The following is an 18,070-nucleotide window of genomic DNA, read 5'->3' on the forward strand; positions in this document are numbered from 1 at the left end:
CTCGTCCCCTCCTTCCTGGGAGCGTGGTTGGGTACCCACTCTTTTCTTCCTATTTCTTGGGGCCAGCTTGCTAAAGGTGAGGGCAGTTGGACTGAATAGAATAATAGTAATATTTATATGCTGCCCCAACCACTTTGGACAGCTTCCCACAAAATATTAAAAAAACTTCCCTATAAGGGGCTTATTTCAGATGTCTCAGAAAGTCAGATAGTTGTTTATTTCCTTGATATCTGATGGGAGGATATTCCATAGGGTGGGTGCCACTACCGAGAAGGCCCTGTGCCTGGTTCCTTGTAACTTCATTTCTCACAGTGAGGGAACCGCCAGAAGGCCCTCGGTGCTGAATCTCCCTGTCCAGGCTGACTGATGGGGGTGGAGATGCTCCTTCGGGTATACAGGGCCAAAGCCGTTTAGAGCTTTAAAAGTCATTTTGAACTTAACAGCAGAGACATTCTCCGTTCACCTTTTTATCCCCCAGGCAACACAGTATTTTCAGGACTTGCTTTCCAACACTACCCCCCCCCCAATTGTTTTACAGAGGAGAAGAAAACACATGGCACTAACCAACAAGTTGTCACAGGTTGACTATGACAATGTGAGCTTAAAAACAAAAGTAGGCAAATCGGAAACTGCATTCCATCGGATGAAATTCAGTCAGCAGCTCCCCCAGGTCTGAAGGGAGCCTAGTCAACCCTCCTGCTTCAGCGGGCCATGCCAATTATTTCATTAGGGTCCTCCTACCCAAAGCATGCAGTTTTCTCTCATTTGTGGCCATGCATCCTTGAGTTAATGGGATACAGCATCTGATAGCCACAACTAAGAGCTATTTTTCTATATTATAATTACAAACCTCCCCACACTATTTTCCGAGGAACTGCAATTTGTGAAAACGTTGATTTTCTCCCAATTGGAACACACTCTAGGAACACTGCAGTAGAAGTTGGGTCAGGAGGCATCTCTCAGCCTTGAGGGCTAAATGCCTGTATAAGGTAAAGGTAAAGGGACCCCTGACCATTAGGTCCAGTCGTGACCGACTCTGGGGTTGCGCACTCATCTCGCATTATTGGCCGAGGGAGCCGGCGTATAGCTTCCAGGTCATGTGGCCAGCATGACTAAGCCGCTTCTGGCAAACCAGAGCAGCACATGGAAACGCCGTTTACCTTCCCGCTGTAGCGGTTCCTAGCTATCTACTTGCATTTTTGACATGCTTTCGAACTGCTAGGTTGGCAGGAGCTGGGACCAAGCAACAGGAGCTCACCCCGTCACAGGGATTCGAACCGCCGACCTTCTGATCAGCAAGCCCTAGGCTCAGTGGTTTAACCACAGCGCCACCTGGGTCTCCAAATGCCTGTATAAGTGAACCCAATTTAAAATCACTCTGCTTGAGGAGATATGAAATGTCTGTCACAGATGCCTTTAATGCTGGCCAACCATCAACTGAGGAAGCAAAATGAACTGTTCTAACGCTTAAGGTGGTTGCCACCTTAAGCATACCTAACATCTCTGGGACTTCCTTCCAACAAAATACAGTGGTACCCTGAGTTTCAAATGCTTCGGATTACAAACTCCGCCAACCTGGTAGTAGTTGCTCTGGGTTGCAAACTTTGCCCCAGGATGAGAACGGAAATCATCACGCGGCGGCAGCAGGAGGCCCCATTAGCGAAAGCACGCCTCAGATTAAGAACGGACCTCCGGAATGAATTAAATTCGTGACCCGAGGTACCACTGTAGGGCTAGTTATGGGCATTGCGAAGTGCTCATAACTGCTGCTTTTTAACATCTACATGAAGCCACTGGTAGAGATCATCGGGGGGGGGGGGGGTTGAGCTGGGTGTCCATCAATATGCAGATGATACCCAGCTCTACCTCTCTCTTAAATTGGAACCAGCGAAGGTCCTGTGTGAGTGCCTGGAGGCGGTTGGAGGATGGATGGCAGCTAACGGATTGAGGTTGAATCCTGACAAGACAGAGGTACAGGAGGCGGGCAGGTGTGGAGGACTCCCTGGTCCTGAATGGGGTAACTGTGCCCCTGAAGGACCAGGTGCGCAGCCTGGGAGTCATTCTGGACTCATAGGTGTCCATGGAGGCGCAGGTCAATTCTGTGTCCAGGGCAGCTGTCTATCAGCTCCATCTGGTACGCAGGCTGAGACCCTACCTGCCCGTGGATTGTCTCGCCAGAGTGGTGCATGCTCTAGTTATCTCTCGCTTGGACTACTGCAATGCACTCTACGTGGGGCTACCTTTGAAGGTGACCCGGAAACTGCAATTAATCCAGAATGTGGCAGCTAGACTGGTGACTGGGAGCGGCCGCCGAGACCATATAACACCGGTCCTGAAAGACCTACATTGGCTCCCAGTAAGTTTCCGAACTAGGAATATGAGTTTGACCAAACTCTGGGAGTCAGTGGAAGACAGGAGTGCCTGGCGTGCTATGGTCCATGGCAGGGGTCTGCAACCTTTAAGAGAAAAAGAGCCACTTGGACCCGTTTCCGAAGAAAATAAATAAACTGGGAGCCGCAAAACAGGGACGTAATTAGAAATCAGAGGGCCCCATAGCAAAATTTGCTATGCCCAATAATCAATGCCCCAAAATGCCATAGAAAATTAATCAGGGCCCCAGTGTACCATAAATCATAATCAGTGCCTGATGTAAATAATAATTAATAATGAGGCCCCAATGTCATCCTCGTCATTATAAAAATAACTTTGAGTTTGGGCTGCCTTGATTACTGGGAATGGGCAAAACTCTGACTCCCTCATTAGGACACCTGTATGGTTTCATGTGTGTTGCTCCCATCAAGTGAACTTATAAAATTTCCTCATATTGAATCAACCCATTGATTAATACATCTACCTCAATCTCCTGACCAGGCCGGCAGGAGGCCACAGGCAGGCCGCAGGCAGGAGCAGCAGCAGCAAACACGCGCTCCGAGCCCGCAAGCCTTTTCTGCTGCTGGGCGGGAAGAAGCGCACCAGTTTAAAAAAATAAATAACTCCGTCCCCGCCCCCCCGTGAGCCTATTGGCTGCAGAAATGCGGCGGGGAGGGGCTGATGCAGGGAGGGGGCCGACCACGCTCCCCGGGCTGCTAACGTCACCTTGCGTCCTTTTTGCACAGCGCACGCGCACAGGCGGGCGTCGTGCAGGGCGCAGGCTGTATGCTCTGGCGGCGGTGGACACCGCGCGAGTGTCTGGCGGGCATGGCGGGCGCCGCCGCATGGCTCAGGCGGCGCATGGCTCGGACGCCTCCTCCGCGTATCCGCTCCGGAGCCGCAGCAAAGGTGTAAAAGAGCCACATGCCGCTCCGGAGCTGCAGGTTGCAGACCACTGGTCCATGGGGTCACGAACAGTCGGACATGACTAAACAACAACAACAAGTTTCCGAGCACAATTTAAGAGTTGGTGCTGACTTTTAAAGCCCTAAACGGCCTCGGTCTCCACCTGCATCGTTCTGCCCGGACACTGAGGTCCAGTGCCGAGGGCCTTCTGGCGGTTCCCTCACTGTGAGAAGCAAAGCTACAGGGAACCAGGCAGAGGGCCTTCTCGGTAGTGGCGCCCGCCCTGTGGAACGCCCTCCCATCAGATGTCAAAGAGATAAACAACTACCTGACATTTAGAAGACATCTGAAGGCAGCCCTGTTTAGGCAAGTTTTTAATGTGTGACATTTTAATGTATTTTTAATCTTTGTTGGAAGCTCTGGCTCTTCCTAGAATTTGATACTGTATTTAAATGCAGATTTAACCATTCCCGGTTAATGGGAGCGTGAAACAGAATCCAGAGGGCCAGGAGAGGATTCCCTGCTCTCTGCTCTCACCTCCCATGGCATGCTGTTTGCACCAAGAACACAAGACACTTTGACTCGGTACCTGAAGTTGTCCCTCCAGCCACCACACAACACAGCCTCGCTCGCCTTTACAATCTTTATTATAGAAATCCTTTCTCATTTCATATGCACAGTGCTCAGTTTTACATTCAGGCCCCCCCCCCATATACAATCTGTACAGCAGTGAAGATTAAAAAGACACGCAAGACAGTGACTCTGCTCCTGTGAACCTTGGTCCGTCACAGAGGGAAGTGGCGAGAAGGGGGGGGGAGAGAAAAGGCCTCCTTTATCCCTCCTTCACCCCACCCCCTTCTTTACCCCCCACCCCCAAATATGATCTGGATTCACGGGGCAAAAACAGATTATTAAAATGACGTGGCCACTTCTTGTGCAGCTATGACGAGGAAAACCTGTCACATTTTTAAAAAAGCTTTTAAAGGAAAGCAAGGTGTGTTTTTTCCCCCTTTGTAACATTGCAGGGCAAAGGAGAGGAGGGGGGCCGGCAGCATGGTTGAATGGGGTGCGCCAAAGGGTCTCTCTGCCTGTGCTTTTTAGACATGGGACGGGCAGCGCGGCACATCGGGGCTGCTGTGTGGCAAACACCCATGTTCACATTGATCTTCCCACACCCGCAACGCCCAACACGTGGGCATTGCATGGGAATGGGGTTCGCAAGTCAGCGTGTGAAAAGAAGTCTGCCTGCCTGCTTTGCGGTGGGAGCCAAACTCGCCCATAGACGGAGTCAAATTTCTGCAACAGAAACCCCCGCGGTTCCCACAGCCACCATAATGGGCAGCCGTTTCAGCCGGTAGCTTCTGGCACCCCACGCCCCTTTCTATATACTGTAATTTTCTTAATAGGTGGGGCAGTAAGCCTGTGGCCCTCAAAGGTACTGTTGGGTTCCTAACTGCCTTAAGGCAGCAAAGCCATGGGTGATGGGCACTGTTGGGCAACAACCTCTGGGCAATGGGGGGGGGAAGAGGGGAGATACATGTTCCTCACCTTCGATTTGCGATGAACTGAAAGCAAGAACTCTCATCCTATAGCACCCATCCCAGTTTCACCTGCCAGGAAGCAGCTGGAGTTTTAAAAAATAATAAGGAGCTTGCATTTCCCTTACCTGGAGTCCCCTTTCTGCAGAAGCCTCCCCCACCCCACCCCTTGTCAGAAGTGAGCAGGGGGGGGGTGGACAGAAATCGCTCATGGGGTGTGTGGTGGGTGTAGATTATTTCCCCCCCCTTTTTGGACATTTTTAAAGAACTGAAATTCCACAGCGAGATGGCAGGTATGCGCTAGGCAGCCTTTTGCCCGCAACAAACATCTGCACACCCCTCAACGATACATTCCAGGGTCTCGGGTTGAAAATGGCGCACCCTAAACCACAGCACCAGGGCAGAATTGAGGCACCCCTCCCTGCAGCTGATAAACCCTTTTGGGGTGGGAGTGAGTGGCAGTGGGCTACAGTAAATACATATCCCCTCCAAAAAAATAAAATCTCAAATGGGAAAAGTTTAATAATGTGTAGGAAGAACTGGGGAGACATATCCGGCCTCCTCCCAGTTGTGTGTCCAGTGTGACATGCAACAACCCCACTTCTCTCTCTCTCTCTCTCTCTCTCTCTCACACACACACACACAGATATATATAGTATATAAACCCTGCCAGCAGGGAATTCCCTCCCCCCCAAACATGGTGTAACACACGCACACACGAGGCACCAGCGAAGAAAAGAAAAAGAGACCAAACTCCGTTTCCCCCTGGGGGGGGGGAAAGCAGTGTGGGGGGGTCAGACCAATGTCCCCGGGGGTGGCTGCTCTGTGGAGTCCAAGCTGTAGGGGCCAGCAGAGTCATCCATGTAAAGCAGTTCCCCAAAGGGCCTGGGGAGGGCATAGCAGGGCATCAGAAGGCGGAGGGGAGGGAGAGAGAGAAAAGAAGAAGAAGAAGAAGAAAAGAATTAGGCAAGGAGGAACACAGCAAGAAGTACAGAGATCTTCCTTTCATCCCAACGCAGCTTCCGAGTCCACCCCAAACTCCAGCCCCTTGGCAGCTCAATTGGTCCCCTTTGGAAATGGACCAAGAGGCAGCGACAAAAGGGTGCTCCTCCCCCCCCAACCCCCCCCCCCAATAATGCACTTTTAATGGCTGGGGGGAAATAGCAACAGAAAACAAAGCACAATAATTCCCGAGCAGCTGGGGAAAAGTGCAGCATGATGGAAGCGCCCGAAAAAGAAAGAGCAGAAAGACAGACAGACAGACAGACTCTGCAGAAGCAGTGTTAGGGGGTCGGGCGTTAGGCAAGCAGGATGAATGGGGCGGATGCAGTTACCGGGGCAAATAGTGGAGTCGTGCCCCATACCTGCCATACAGCGGCTGCCCGGCGTAGCTCACCGAGTGGGGCAGCCCCCCCGGCGCCCCGTAGTAGCTCGTCTCGGGGTTTGCGGCAGCTGGCTCATAGTAGCCGCGGAGCGGCTGGTGGCTGGTGTGCGAGGGTCCCCGTCTCTCTAGCGCCCCGCGCTGGCTGACTCCGGCGTTGCGCAGGTACCAGTCCCGGAGTCCCTCCAGGGCCAGGGCTTTGTGGAAGTTGCGCTGAGGGGGCAACGGGGGCCCGTAACCGACCTCCCGCGACTGGGGAGGCAGCAGCGGGCCGCAGGATTTGGTGCGGGCAGCCGGCCGGGCTCGGCGCTGCAGCGGGCTCTCGGGAAGGGCCCCCCACTCCAGCTGGGGGGGCCCGTCCCGCCGCGAAAGGTGCTCACCGCCGCCCCAGCACCTGCGTTCCAGGTAGTAGTCCAGGAGGAGGTCGTTGTAAGGGGGCCGAGGGTTGCGGCCAGAGATGGAAGGGGTCAGGGCCTCGGCACTTTTAAAAGGGGGTGCAGCGGGGAAGAGAGGGTCGTCTGAAGGGGCCCGCTCAATCAGGGCTTCCGAGCTGTTGCTGCGGCGGGTCCGAGCGGCGAAGAGGGAGGCCCGATCACCACTGGTGTCACGGCTCGGGGGGCCGAGCTGGGAGTCGTGGCTGCCTGACCATTGCCGGGGGTGTAGAGCTGGGGCCTCGGATCTGAGACAGAGAAAGAGAGAGAGAGGTGTAAAGAGAAGCTATTCCAGATGTTTGTGGAATCTGTTGAAGATGTGAGGAGAAAGTCATGTGTTTGGCAATCATGCAATAATTATTTGGGGGGGGGAAACAAGTGTATCTCGTACACAGGAACTCTCTTCTAGGGTATCTTAAAGGAAGATGTGATATCAGAACATTCTAATTTAGATGGGGCTTTGTTAACAGCTGCCAAAATATGGAGAGCGTCCAAATGGCCTGCTCCAATAGTTTCAACACAACAAGGATGGCTTGAGAAAATTTGTTGCCACAATGACTAAATTAACAGAAATGGTCTGTTTAAGGCAAACGTAAAGGTAGAGAAAGATCCCCCTTTATGAAATATGTGAAACGGGAACTAGAATTATTTAAAGCCTTTTCGGTGCTGCTGTTATAATAAATAATTTACGAGACAGAAACTTGAAACAATATTTAATATAACATTTTAGAATGTATTCATAGCTGTGTCACGAGGTTAAAGTTTATTTTAACACAGAATGAATTACAAGTAAATTTGGTGACTGCTAGAATGTAGTAGGTCTATAATAATAAAAAAATCTATAAAAGTGTGACCTCGTTATTTCATAATAATAATTGTGATGTTTAGGGGTACTCTCCTTTTCCTACTCATATTGAAATACTGCCCCTCAATGAGGCCAAACTTAAGATTCACAAAATGTTTAGGGGCATGCATACCTCTGCGTCCCCCCAGAGAAAAAGCACTGATTATGACCAGCTAAACTTCCCACAAATTCCACATACACCCCCACCCCACTCTGCCTCCAGCCCAACCTCACATCCAGCCGCTATGGGTGGAAACCCAGCATTTTGCCTACCTGAACTGGTGGCCACCCGCGCAAGCACTCCTTGCCAACACTGGGGTTGCTGGAACACTCCGGCCCTCAAAGCTGGAAACACTCCTGGGGAGGGTACGGCTTGGGCTGCAAACGAGCGAAGACAAAATTATTTCTAAAAGAGTCAGTCCGGTTCGGCACCTATGTACACCAATCTGCACATGTTCGCACATGTGTGTGTTTCTGTGTATGCACAGGTAAGCTGTAATCCCATGAACACCTTCTGCTTCCAAGCAGGTATGTGCTAACTCTTAAGAAGCTGAGTTACAAGTAGTTCAATTCTGCTTGCAGAAAACACCAGAGTGCCCTCCGAATGTTCTTGGCCAAAACTTCCATAATCCCAGGACATTCGACATGCTGACTAGGGTTCATGGGAGTCCCAAGGCCCTCTGCACGGCTACTCTTGCTCCAAAAGCTGGCCCTAGAGGCAAAGGTGTTGAGAGAGGCTTGAAGTGCCCATCTCTATCATCCTTATGAATCTGGTAAGAAAGGCACCATCTCAGATCTGCCCTTATTGTTAAGACAAAAGGTAGTGTCAGTTGGCTGGGTTTCTTAGTCCACTGTTACACCTAGCAGCTAATTTTCCCTTCTTAATTAATTAAATAATAATAATAATAATAATAATAAATAATAATAATAATAATACTTTTGTTATTTATATGCCGCCCATCTGACTGGGTTGCCCAAGCCACTCTGGGCAGCTTCCAGCAAAATATAAAAACAGAATTAAACATCAACCTTTAAAGAGTTCCCTATATGGGGACGTGGGTGGCGCTGTGGGTTAAACCACAGAGCCTAGGGCTTGCCGATCAGAAGGTCGGCAGTTCGGATCCCTGCGACGGGGTGAGCTCCCGTTGCTCGGTCCCAGCTCCTGCCCACCTAGCAGTTCGAAAGCACATCAAAGTGCAAGTAGATAAATAGGTACCGCTACAGCAGGAAGGTAAATGGCGTTTCCTTGTGCTGCTCTGGTTCGCCAGAAGCGGCTTAGTCATGCTGGCCACATGACCTGGAAGCTGTACGCCAGCTCCCTCGGCCAATAACGTGAGATGAGCGCCGCAACCCCAGAGTCGGTCACGACTGGACCTAATGGTCAGGGGTCCCTTTACCTATACGGGGCTAGGGCTGCATTCAGATGTCTTCTAAAGGTTGTATAGTTGTAGCCTTGACATCAGCTGGGAGGGCATTCCACAGGGCGGGCACCACTACCGAGAAGGCCCTCGGCCGGGTTCCCTGTAACCTCACTTCTCGCAGTGAGGGAACCGCCAGAAAGCCCTCAGTGTCTGGGCTGAGCGATGGGGGTGGAGACGCTCCTTCAGGTCTACTGGGCCGCGGCCATTTACGGTTTTAAAGCTCAGTACCAACACCTTGAATTGTGCCTGGAAACATACTGGGAGCCAATGTAGGTCTTTTAGGAAGAGTGTTATATGGTCTCCCCATCTCCAACCTTTAAGGAAAATCAGCTGCTACACATGTGGCCATGTTTACATGTGCAATTGAATGTGGGAGCAAACTCCTGAGGAGGCAGAGCAGGAGAAGCCATTGAAGACTAGTAGGCAGGCATCAACTTTTTGGGGGAAGTTTCTCTCTGCTGAAGAAACAAACCCCAAAACCCTGCCATAGGAGGACAGCACTTGAGTTACATTTTAGCTCACTCCCTTTCTCCGTCACAGGCCAGCTTTCTATTGGCAGGGAGCTGTGTGTTTTGCATTTTTATGTGGAGCAGCATTCAAAAATGTCACCCTGCCTCTTCAGCCTGAAGTGCTACAGTCTAGCGCGGGGGTAGGCAACCTAAGGCCCGTGGGCCGGATGCGGCCCAATCGCCTTCTCAATCCAGCCCACGGACGGTCCGGGAATCGGCGTATTTTTACATGAGTAGAATGTGTGCTTTTATTTAAAATGCATCTCTCTGTTATTTGTGGGGCATAGGATTTCGTTCATTCTCTTCCCCCCCCCCACAACCCCCAGAATATAGTCCAGCCCACCACGTGGTCTTAGGGACGGTGGACCAGCCCATGGCTGAGAAAAGGTTGCTGACCCCTGGGTCTAGCACCTCCTTTTTCTGCACGTGTCCTTGCAATGGGCCCTTAAGGGGGCTCCCTGGGCGTTCATCAGCTCGGCAGCCAACTCCCTCCTCCCCCTAGTTCACTTTGTTACTGGAGAGACACACGCAAAGGGCCGAAGGTCCGCAGGCATCTCCTAGTCACCTGGCAGGGCTGGCCACAGAGTTCCTGCGGTCCTTGCCCTCGTTGTAGAGGTCCGGCTGCAAAAGCCGCCATCCTGGCCGGCGGTCGGGGCTACTGGAAATGGCACGCAGGTGATCTCGGGCCTTAGGCGGCGAAGGACGGTCAAAAAAAGTCCCCTGGTGGTTGGAAGCTTTGGAGGGGTGGAAGCTGTGGGGGTCGTCTGAGGACAGAGCACAGGGCACAGGGTAGAAGCATCCACATACCCCTACCTCGGCAAAAAACAACAACAACAATGAAAAAAATATGGTAGTCCGACAGTTTATACTTTCTGAACATAAATGTGATCATCCTCAGCCTGGATATTTCAGGTGGTCAGAGTGTGATGCGGATAACGCCAAAGTTGCAGGATTGATCCCCATAAGGGACAGCTGCCTATTCCTGCATTGCAGGGGGTTGGATTTAGATCAGGCTTCCCCAAACTAAGGCCCGGGGGCCGGATGCGGCCCGCGAGGCTCTTTTATGCGGCCCCCGGCGACCCTGCTGCTGCCGCCCGCTCTTAACGACACACTGCAGCTGCCCATTTCCAGGTCCCCGGAGCATCGGAAATAGCTTGTGCGCGTGCGCAAGCATCATTTCCGGCGCACTTCCAGGCCAGAGGAAGTGCATGCGCACAATTTCTGGTGTTCTGGCGACCCAAAAGTGCGCTGGAAATCACATGTGCGCACACGTATGGGCGCACACTCCCGCGCACTCCGGCCCGCAGCACGATGAGCGCTGGGGGCACCGGTCCTCGGCGAGATACGTTTGGGGACCCCTGATTTAGATGATTCTCAGGGTACCAACTCTACAATTCCATGTGGTTAAAGTGTTCCTAGTTTGTACATGTAACATATACACAGACAAGACAAGGCAAGGGAGAAAGTTAGGAGTCCTAGCTAACTTTTTGGAAGGGCAGAAAGCATGCCGTTTTGCAGCAGCTGCTGCCTGCAGTCTGGAATGGTACAGTCCAGGAGCAGTTTTACCTTCTGAGGAGGACCAGGGAATTGCTAGAGGAGGTACCAGCTCATCCAACTCGGTTCCCCCTGCCTGCTGCATCAACTGGGCTCTGGGCTCTCACACGGATGGGCTAATTGACAGCATTGCTCAACGCTGGGGCCACACACCTGCCCCTCTGCTCCCCCAGCACCATGTTTGGGCCACGTGACTTCTAAAGGCTTTGTCACCACCTTGGATTTGCTCTGGAAAATTTGCTATGAGAATAATAATAATAATAATAATATAATAATAATAATAATAATAATAATAATAATAATAATAATAATAATAATATATTATTATTTATACCCCGCCCATCTGGCTGGGTTTCCGCAGCTACTCTGGGCGGCTTCCAACAAAACACTAAAATACAATAATGGATTAAACATTAAAAGCCTCCCTAAACAGGGCCGCCTTCAGATGTCTTCTAAAAGTCTGGTAGTTGTTTTCCTCTTTGACATCTGGTGGAAGGGCGTTCCACAGGGCGGGCGCCACCACCGAGAAGGCCCTCTGCCTAGTTCCCTGTAACTTGGCTTCTTGCAACGAGGGAACCGCCAGAAGGCCCTTGGCGCTGGACCTCAGTGTCCGGGCAGAACGAAGGGGGTGGAGACGCTCCTTCAGGTATACTGGACTGAGGCCATTTAGGGCTTTCAAGGTCAGCACCAACACTTTGAATTGTGCTTGGAAACGTACTGGGAGCCAATGTAGATCTTTCAAGACCGGTGTTATGTGGTCTCGGCGGCCGCTCCCAGTCACCACTCTAGCTGCCGCATTCTGGATTAATTGTAGTTTCCGGGTCACCTTCAAAGGTAGCCCCACGTAGAGTGCATTGCAGTAGTCTTCTCTCACCCTGACCCACATTAGAAGATGCTTCTTCCAAAAAGCTAGCTCCAAAGTAGGGTTTATTTTCAATTCACTTCCGGATCCCACTGATTGACACTATGCACTCAGATCAGGCATTAATTAAGACGCCACCCACAAACACACCCCTTTGTACTAGCAGGCTGGCAGGCAAGACTTTGAGCACACTTATGCAGAGCCCCTTTGCTTCATTATCTCCGGGGCGAAAGATGAGGGACTGAGGGAGCCTGAGCCTTCAGCATCTCTCATTTGACAAAGGCACCCCTTTAGCCGCTTGTCGTTTGCCCAGAACCACCAACCGCTCCCTCTTTAATCTAGGAAAGAAATGCAGGGGGCTGCAGACCCCACACTTACCATTTTCGTGGCTGGCCGATTCGGAGAGGGAGCTGCTCTCTGAATGAAAAGCCTCTTCTTTTTTGTTTTGTTTTTATGAGAGAGAGAGATAAATCAGGGATCAATCAGAAAACAGTTTGTGATGACTAACATTCCTCATAATATACCAGAAGGATAGGGTGGGTACCGAGCGGCTTGGATAGGAGAACCTTCATACAAGTTCACTTCCAACGCAAGAGGAGGGTTCATGGTAGGAAACCCTCCCATTGTCAGGAAGTGCACTCAATCTATTGGGGGGGGGGGCTTTTGGACCAGGAGCCCTTATCCCAGTGGAAAGCTGTCAAGGGCTGCATTCCTGCAGTGGTTAGGGCCACCACAAAATAGGCCCCGGAGGGTCTCCCAACCCCATGAAGCAGGTTTTGAAGATGTGCTTCAGATTTTGAAGGCTGCAGGGGAAAGGAGAGGAGGGGGAAGATGTTCCACGGCTCAAACCAGAGGTGGGGAACATATGGCCCTCCCAATGTTGCTGGCCTCCAACTCCCTTCAGCTCCAGGCTGCACGGTCAATGTTGGGAGTTGGAGTCTGGCAACAAGTGAAGGCCCTCCCTGGCTCCCCCACCCTGGGCACAAGGGGAAATCTTCTGCACAAGCGGTACAGCAGGGTGGACTGCACCCACAGAGGGCAGGGGGGCAGGGTTTAAAGGGTGGAAGAGCAACGCACCATGGCTGCCCCTCTGGGGGGGCCCTTTGCCTAGTCGCACCCGGAACTCTGCCACCTGAGCCTCCAGCTCCCGGAGGCGCTGGGCGGCATCTGCCTGGACCTGCCTCCGGCGGCGGCGTTGGTCAGCCGTCAACTCTGGAGCCACGGTGAGGCGCCGGGCAGCCTCCGCCACTTGCTGCTGCAGAGCCAGCTCCTGAGTCAGCTCCTCCAGGGAAGCCGCTTCCTGCAAGGCAATGGGAGGAGGATTATCAGAGCCACCCCGGAAACCCTTCTCTCCCCACCACTCGCTCTCCCCCACCTCCCTGCTCACCTCATTCTTGAGGGAAGCGGGAATTCGGTAGGCAACTGCCACCCTCCGGCGTACAGGCTGGGGTCTTTCCCCTGGTTCCAGGGGGTATTCGGGAGGCAACTTTCCAGTCAGTTCCTGGCAATGGGAAAGGGATACAAGCGGTGTTTGTCAATACTGCCCAGGTGAGGCATCCGGGGCCAGGCTGGAACAAGTGTGCATCATCTGTGCTTAAGATTAAAATTCTGCACCAAGACCAGCTGGATTTTGGTAGCTCACACAAAACCAACCAGATCTGCATGCATTTATTTGTTCTGCAGTGCACTTCTAAAACGGATTTCGTCACTGGTTCGCAACCTCTAGCTTTACTTCAGGGATGATAGACCTGTGTGTCCCCCACCCCGAGGTTACTGGACTGCAGCTCCCATCGTCCTTGAACACTGGGCATGCTGATGAGAGTGGCTGAAGGGAGCTGGACTCCAACAGCAACTGGAGGCCCACAGGCTCCCCATCCCCGTCCTGGATGATCTGAAGTCAACTCATCTAGAATAATGAAGGGTTGGATGGAATCTTGATGGTCAACTAGCCTCCTCCCCCTTGCTCAATGCAGGAACTGCAGTGCAGCATCCTGGACGGGTGGCCAACCAGCCTCTGTTTAAATCCCCCCAGCAAAGGACGGCTCGCCACCACTCTAAGGGCAGCCTGTTCCACTGTCAAACAGCTCTTATCATCAGAGGATGCTCTGCCAAACATATGGCCAAATTCTGGTTCCCTGTACTTTCCCTGGGTTGCATCCCACATTAGTCATACTCCAGAGTAGACCCACTGAAATTGGTGGATGCGGCTAACTTAGGTCCATTCATTCCACTGGGCCTGCTCTGAATAGAACCTGCTTGGATACTCCTTGGTTCTACTAGTCTTCTCCTCTGGAGTAACAGAGAACAAGTCTGCCCCATCTTCTGTGTGACAGCTCTCCAGATGTTTGAAGACGGCTGCTGAGTCTCGCCTTCATCTCCTCTTCTCCAGGCTAAAAGCGCCCATCTGTTTTTCAACCATTCCTCAAACCACTTGAGTTTCTACAGCCCCTGATCCATCTGTCTGCCCTGCTCGAGTTGCGCTCCAGTTTGCCAAATGCTGTTTTGAAAATGTGGCGCCCAGTGGCCTGACCAGCACAGCCTGGAAGTATTACTTCTCAAAGAGGCCTTCCCCCTGTATGTTCCTCTTCATGCTTAGAATTCTGACCTATTCTATGTCTAACAAAGCACAGAGCAGGGCCTACTTGGGGGTGGCATCTGCCGGCATTTTCTTACAAGTGGAGGAGGACAGCCAGCCCATTACCCAAACTCTTTCCAATGTCAGCTTTTAACTAGAGCAGCACTGAAATCTTGAGGAGACATTTTTTCCCAGAGAAAAATTCAAGGTTTTCCTTTTTTCTTAGAAAAAGGAGGCCGCTTGGCAGAATTTTCTTCAAACACCCTTCACTTTTTTTATTGACTGTGTTTGTGTTGGCCACCCCCCTTTTTAAATAATAAACTGTTTTTATTATTTTTAATAATAAATTAATAAACTGTGCTCCTGCCACTGCTAAGGGTGACCTCCTTCCCCAAGACACCACTGGATTGCTGTTTGTCTCCTGGGTTCCTCTGCCCCAATTTCTCTACCCACAAACAGGGAGGAGAATTTCAAGAGGTCTCTACTTTTACTTCTCCTCGGCTTTCACCCTCCGCTCCCCAGCAAACATGGACCAGGAATTTGCCCCACTGAAACGGAGATTCTCGAGAATCTGCCGTCTGGCGGAACACAGGCTGCTTTCTACATCCAGGGACAATTTCAACTTTCCATGCCGCCATAACTTTCTTGGCTAGTCCTGGAGGCAGCGGCAGCCCCTCACCCGCCCACATCAAGCCGTGCTCCTGCCAACGGGTACTCACAGCCTCCTGAAGGCAAATGCGGCGCAGTTCCTTAAGGCGCAGACTGAGCACTTGCTGGAGCGACCGCTGCTTCTCCAGCAGTTCTTGCACCCGCTCCAGCCGGATCCGCGGACAGAGGTCCCGCTGCAAAGCCTCTGCGGAGGAAAGAACGGGGGGGGGGGGTCATTTTCCAGCCTGAGGGCTGCAGCCCCTTGTGGGCAATGTCCTGAGGGCCACATGCCAGGGGTGGGTGGGGCCAGAGGCAAAAGCTAGCAGAGCAACAAACTCAACTTTCATCTCTGTATGGTAGGCTAGTTTCTACACCCACACGCATACACTAAACACACCCTCCCTGTTTGTCAAGAGTCAGGATCAGAGTTCAAGGAGACACACTTGGGGTGCAAAGCAGCGTGAGGGGTGAGGCCTGGGGATGTGGCTGAGAGAGAGTTTCAAGGGGTATGGAGGGCAACATTGAACCCCCAGGTCCATGCTTCCCCACACCTGAATAAAAGGGTCAGCAAAGGTTTGAAATCAATGGAAAGTCCCATATTTAACTCTCACAGGGTGCAGAAATGGGAGGATGAGGTGATCAGCCAGGCAGGGAGGAATAATATTTTTTTAAAAATAAAATAAAAATTGGGGGGGGGGCAGATGTATCAGTAGGACAGTACCTGAAGAGCTGTAGCTGGATGAGTTGATGAGTTGCCCCTTCACCTCCATGTCTGGTAGATTGGCTTGTCTCCTGCTTCTGAGGGAGGGGAATCACTTTGATCCGAGACCCATCTGGAACTCCCGGATGGGGGGTCTCAGCTGGTTACTGCCATAGGGAGACAAGAAGAGAGTAAGAAGCGGGTGTGATTCTGCAGAGGCAAGCAGCTGAGTCATCTGTGGAGGGCATGATGCTACAGGAGAGGAGAGAGAGAGAGGAAAGAGAGAGAGAGAGAGAGAGGATCTGCCTGAAGTCAGTGGAAGAAGAAGAAGAAGAAGAAGAAGAAGAAGAAGAAGAAGAAGAAGAAGAAGAAGAAGAAGAAGAAGAAGAAGAAGAAGAAGAAGAAGAAGAAGAAGAAGAAGTTTGGATTTGATATCCCGCTTTATCACTACCCTAAGGAGTCTCAAAACGGCTAACAATCTCCTTTCCCTTCCTCCCCCTCAACAAACACTCTGTGAGGTGGGTGGGGCTGAGAGACTTCAGAGAAGTGTGACTAGCCCAAGGTCACCCAGCAGCTGTATGTGGAGGAGTGGAGACGCGAACCCGGTTCCCCAGATTACAAGTCTACCGCTCTTAACCACTACACCACACTGGCTCTCGTGGAAGGCAGGCCACACCACAAGGGAAAAGCAAGAGGGTAGAGAAGCATCCCAGACTACGTAGAACTGACTTCCTGAGGAGCGTGGGCAGAGTGCACATCTATTCAGGGTTGGGGAAGCTGGGCACAGAGGAGGTTCAGGAGAGCCACTCTCCCCCAAGAGAGGATTTTGTCTCCGCAGGAATGCTCTGCCTCCCTCAGCTGCGACTCCACAGGTAGCCCTTGAATGGGGCTGACATTTCCGGGTTCGTCCATGGCACACAGCCAATGGTCAGAGCAGGGTTGGGTACGTTCTTGTGCCCCCCCCCATCTCCGCCATGGGGCACAGCAGGACTTATATGGTATTGGAAAGGGAGGCAGAGCAAGGTAGGCTGAAGCATCCCAAGGATGGTATTTCAATTCAAAGTGTTGGTGTTGACCTTTAAAGCCCTAAATGGCCTCGGTCCAGTATACCTGAAGGAGCGTCTCCACCTCCATCATTCTGCCCGGACGCTGAGGTCCAGCACCGAGGGCCTTCTGGCGGTTCCCTCGTTGCGAGAAGCCAAATTGCAGGGAACTAGGCAGAGGGCCTTCTCGGTGGTGGCGCCTGCCCTGTGGAACGCCCTCTCAACAGATATCAAAGAGGAAAACAACTACCAGACTTTTAGAAGACATCTGAAGGCAGCCCTGTTCAGGGAGGCTTTTAATGTTTAATAGATTATTGTGTTTTATTTTTCTGTTGGAAGCCGCCCAGAGTGGCTGGGGAAACCCAGCCAGATGGGCGGGGTATAAATAAGAAAATATTATTATTATTATTATTATTATTATTATTATTATTATTATTATTATTTTGCCCAAGCATTGCTAGCCCCACAAGCGTGTTGGAATCAAGGCTGCACTAAAGAAGGAAAGTGGGGGTGTTTCCTTATTGATCTCCCCAGGTCTTTCTTCAGGCACTCTTCCATGTACCTGAATTGCAAGCCATGACTGCAGCCACCTGATGGGCAGGTCCCAGAAGGAGACTATGATTGGCTGTGGGATCCCATCCCTTTTCTCCCATCAAGTCTGGGGTTACCTGTGGCCCTCCATATGTTTTTGGACTACAATTCCCATCATCCCTGACAACTGGCCATGCTGGCATGAGAAGTGGGGGGGGGATTCTTGCAGAAGAGACTCCTCTCTCAGCGGATGCTCGGCTTCAACAGGTCACTCAACCTACTACTTCATGGTGACTAGTGGCTCCAGCAAGTACAGACAGAACTACCTCAACCTGACCATTCCTGGACCACATTCTGGGGCTTGTTGGAACCATAACCCAGCAGCCAGGGATGATGTGAGTTGTAGTACAACAGCGTCTGGATGACCAAAGGCTCCCTTCCCGTCCCTGTTCAGGGGCAGTATTTAGGCCAGCTTTGAGTTTCTGAGGTTAAGCCCGTAATTGTGGGGGTATCATGGATTAGGAACAAACATTAGGCTCTGCCAGGGTCAGACCACCTAGTCCAGCAGTCTGCGGCCAGATAAATAGTCCAGGAAACCATGCGAGAATAAACACCGCCGCCGCCGCCATCTTGCTTGCCCCTCGGCATCTAATAATCACAGGCCTATTGCCTCTTGAATATGGACACTGCATTTAGCAATTACATTTCCCTGCTGTAGCTTCATTCTAATTGGCTAGACAAGCTTTTAAAAGCTATG

General features: G+C 51.6%; 1 protein-coding gene across 6 annotated transcripts in view; it reads right to left on the minus strand.

The window, feature by feature from the left end:
- Positions 1-4,284: 4,284 nt before the first annotated feature.
- The window catches only part of CCDC120 (coiled-coil domain containing 120), a 39,379-nt gene continuing 25,593 nt past the window's right edge, over positions 4,285-18,070 (minus strand). For 4 of the 6 annotated variants that reach the window (XM_035141106.2, XM_035141105.2, XM_035141104.2 and 1 more), the window contains exons 2-9: positions 15,761-15,906; positions 15,111-15,244; positions 13,204-13,317; positions 12,894-13,116; positions 12,195-12,251; positions 9,966-10,209; positions 7,744-7,848; positions 4,285-6,874 (exon numbers count right to left, since the gene is read on the minus strand). In XM_035141106.2, the coding sequence (XP_034996997.1) occupies positions 6,145-6,874; positions 7,744-7,848; positions 9,966-10,209; positions 12,195-12,251; positions 12,894-13,116; positions 13,204-13,317; positions 15,111-15,244; positions 15,761-15,809 (1,656 nt within the window). In that variant the 5' untranslated portion in view covers positions 15,810-15,906 and the 3' untranslated portion in view covers positions 4,285-6,144. The remainder of the gene's footprint in view (positions 6,875-7,743; positions 7,849-9,965; positions 10,210-12,194; positions 12,252-12,893; positions 13,117-13,203; positions 13,318-15,110; positions 15,245-15,760; positions 15,907-18,070) is intronic. The other 2 variants (XM_060268662.1, XM_035141108.2) reach the window with 2 other exon arrangements.

This window comes from Zootoca vivipara, chromosome 16 (genome assembly GCF_963506605.1).
Source record: "Zootoca vivipara chromosome 16, rZooViv1.1, whole genome shotgun sequence".
Taxonomy (NCBI): Eukaryota; Metazoa; Chordata; class Lepidosauria; order Squamata; family Lacertidae; genus Zootoca; species Zootoca vivipara.